The sequence below is a fragment of the Arachis ipaensis genome, chromosome B07 (genome assembly GCF_000816755.2).
Source record: "Arachis ipaensis cultivar K30076 chromosome B07, Araip1.1, whole genome shotgun sequence".
NCBI lineage: Eukaryota > Viridiplantae > Streptophyta > Magnoliopsida > Fabales > Fabaceae > Arachis > Arachis ipaensis.
Window position 1 is genome coordinate 107191881 of NC_029791.2, and position 3376 is coordinate 107195256.

Here is a 3376-nt window from a genome sequence, read left to right on the forward strand (position 1 = left end):
AATTATGATGAATTGATGATGTATTTATAATATGCTGAGGAAAAGGGCTAGCTTCAAATGTTTCTAATAAATTAAAGCTATATACTCTTATATTCTTATTTTAATGGATCTTTTATATGAATATATTAAGTAATTCATCATGTAAGAATATATTATCAGTATAAACTCTCAATATATTATCAGTATAACATGTGATAAATATGATCACTATTATTGTTTCAATGAGTTCAGAGAAATGAGTCACCGATATAGCTTTCATTAATTTTATTAATTGATCAATTTTATATTTATAATTTTATACTGAACTTCTCAATTTGTATAGAATTGTGAATTAATTTAGGTTTATAATTTTATTCTATTAGTAATGGAGAAATATTTCAAAAGAACTTCATCATTGGAGATTGGATCCCAAAACAATTCATCGACTTCTTCTAACAAGAGGATATTTTTAGAATTCGAAGTAGAGAGCCTCATAGCAGATCCAGGACAACAACCAAAGATTTCAAGTTATCATCCGAATGACAGAGACAAAGTTAGATGTGCATATTTGCAAAAAGGTCCTTGTCAACTAAGGAATCATGATTTTTCACAAACTGCTTGTGGTTCTTCTTTTCGAAGATTTAATCCTAATTGGTTTGATGATTATGGCAATTGGTTAGAGTATAGTATATCAAAAGATGCTATTTTTTGTCTTTGTTGTTATCTTATGAAACCTGAGACTGAAGGTGGCGATGCTTTTGTAACCAATGGCTTTTCAAATTGGAAAAAAAAGGAGAGATTACAAACTCATGTTAGGATTCATGATAGTGCTCATAATCAAGCTTGGAGAAAATATGAAGCACTTATGAAACCAAAACAACATATTAGTGCTGCTATTGAAAAACAATCTGAGCAAGCTAAAAAGAATTATCAAATTCATTTGACAGCCACAATTGATTGTATTAGATTTCTTTTGCGACAAGGATTGGCCTTTCGTGGTAATGATGAGACAGATGATTCTGTTAATCAAGAAAATTTTTTGGAACTTCTAAACTTTCTTGCGGAACATAATGAAGAGATTGGTCGTACTTTCAAAAATGCTCGTGGGAATCTTAAACTAAGAGCTCCCTCAATTCAAAAAGATATTGTAAAAGCTGCTGCAAGTGAAACGACAAAAGTTATTGTTAATGATCTTGGGGATGAATTGTTTGCTGTTTTGGTTGATGAAGCCCGCGACATTTCTATTAAGGAGCAACTGTCAGTTTGTTTAAGGTATGTGAATAAAGAAGGGCAAGTTAGGGAGCATTTTCTTGGTCTTGTTCATGTTTCTAATACTAATGCTTTATCTCTAAAATTAGCATTGGAGTCATTATTAGAAACATATAATTTAAGTTTATCAAGAGTACGTGGCCAAGGATATAATGGTGCAAGTAATATGCAAGGAGAATTTAATGGTTTAAAAACTTTGATATTGAAAGAAAATTCTTATGCTTTCTATGTACATTGCTTTGCTCACCAACTTCAGTTAGCTCTTGTAACGGTTGCAAAAAAACAAGTTGAAATTGCTTTGCTTTTTAATTTGTTAACCAATTTGTGCAATGTTGTTGGAGCTTCGTGTAAACGAAGAGATATGCTTCATGATAGTCAGATGACTAAGACAATTGAAGCATTAAAAAGTGGAGAAATTGCTAGTGGACGTGGTTTGAATTAAGAAATAGCTTTGAAAAGAGCTGGAGATACTAGATGGGGTTCACACTATGGAACTATACTTAGATTAATTTCTTTGTTTCCTTCCGTGGTCAATGTTCTTGAATATGTTGAGGAAGATGGAAATAATTCAGAACAAAGAGCTGAAGCATGTCATTTATTGAATGTCATTCAATCCTTTGAATTCATTTTCAACTTGCACTTGATGAAAAATATCTTGGGAGTTACTAATGAATTATCTCAAGCATTACAAATGAATGATCAAAACATTGTAAATGCTATGGCATTGGTTAAAGTGTCTAAGCAACGGTTGCAAACTATAAGAGATGATGGTTGGTCTCTTTTAGTTGACGAAGTCTCATTGTTTTATGACAAATATAATATTACTGTTCCAAAAATGGATGATATATTTGTGTCACAAGGAAGATCAAGACGCAAAGCTCAAAAGATCTCAAATTTGCATCATTTTCAAGTTGAGATATTCTATCAAGTAGTTGATAGACAACTTCAAGAACTCAACAACCGTTTTATAGAGGTGAATACTGAATTACTTCTTTGTATAGCTTGTCTGAATCCAAGACACTCATTTCTTGCATTTGATAAGGAGAAGTTAATCCAGTTAGCTCAATTCTATCCATTAGAATTTTCTTCTACTCAACTTTTGGCACTTGATAGTCAACTTGAGAACTTCATACTAGATGTGCGTTCTGATGATCAATTCTCAAACTTAAATGGGATTGGTGCTCTTTCTCAGAAATTGGTTGAGACTCGAAAAAATATTGTTTATCCATTAGTGTTTCTTCTTTTGAAGTTAGCTTTAGTTTTTCCTGTAGCAACTGCATCAGTTGAAAGAACCTTTTCTGCTATGAACATCATAAAGAGTCGGCTTCGCAACCGTATGGGAGATGAATTTTTAAATGATTGTTTAGTGACATACATAGAAAGAGAAACATTTGATTGTATTGACAATGAAAAGATTCAATCTTTCCAAAATATGAAATCCAGAAGAATGGAATTTTAAATTATTTATTATTTAAATTATTATTTTATTATTTTAATTTGTTAGTTAAATAATTTTTTAGGAATAATTATATTTTATAATACTATAGTATAATTATATAAATTATTATTATACTATATATATTTTGCCCTATGGATAAAATTTTCTGGATTCGTCACTGATTGTGATAATAATAAAGGAGGATGATGAGGAAAAAAAAAGAAGAAATTAAACAACAACAACAACAACAACAACAACAACAACAACAACAACAAGGAAGAGGAGGAGGAAGAGGAAGGAGAGGATGAAGAAGAGGAAACAATGGTGGTGGCAGCGATGATGACAACGACATTAAAGAAATAAGTGCATAAAAGAAGAAGAAGACAATGACGATAATAACGAAAGAGGAGAAAGAAGATGAAGAAGAAGAAAAAGCAACGCACGCACGTACGAAGCACAAATGCATGATGAGTTGGGAACTTTGTTTAAAAAATGGGCTAATTTTTTTTAATATTGGTCAAAGATGTGTATTATACAAGATTATTTGGCTTTAGGTGAGTTTTACTCTGCTGTAAATTTTTGTTCAAAAAATACAAAATATCATTGACATTTTGTATATTTTTAAATTAATTAAAAAAAATCATTGACATTTTCTGCAACAACCCAAATTTTTATGTCAGCGCGATGTTT

The 3376-nt window shown here is 30.9% G+C and overlaps 1 protein-coding gene across 1 annotated transcript; it reads left to right on the plus strand.

The window, feature by feature from the left end:
• On the plus strand, positions 365-2707 carry LOC107607593 (zinc finger MYM-type protein 1-like). Its single transcript, XM_016309525.2, has 4 exons — positions 365-866; positions 1383-1655; positions 1698-1838; positions 1911-2707. The coding sequence occupies exons 1-4, from the start codon at positions 365-367 to the stop codon at positions 2705-2707; spliced, it is 1713 nt and encodes a 570-aa protein (XP_016165011.2).

Coding starts and splice junctions, on each gene's coding strand:
- LOC107607593 (XM_016309525.2), top strand. CDS start 365: ATGGAGAAATATTTCAAAAGAACTTCATCATTGGAGATTGGATCCCAA. Junction 867..1,382: donor GAAACCAAAACAACATATTA/GTGCTGCTATTG, acceptor GTTTATCAAGAG/TACGTGGCCAAGGATATAAT. Junction 1,656..1,697: donor GACAATTGAAGCATTAAAAA/GTGGAGAAATTG, acceptor ATTAAGAAATAG/CTTTGAAAAGAGCTGGAGAT.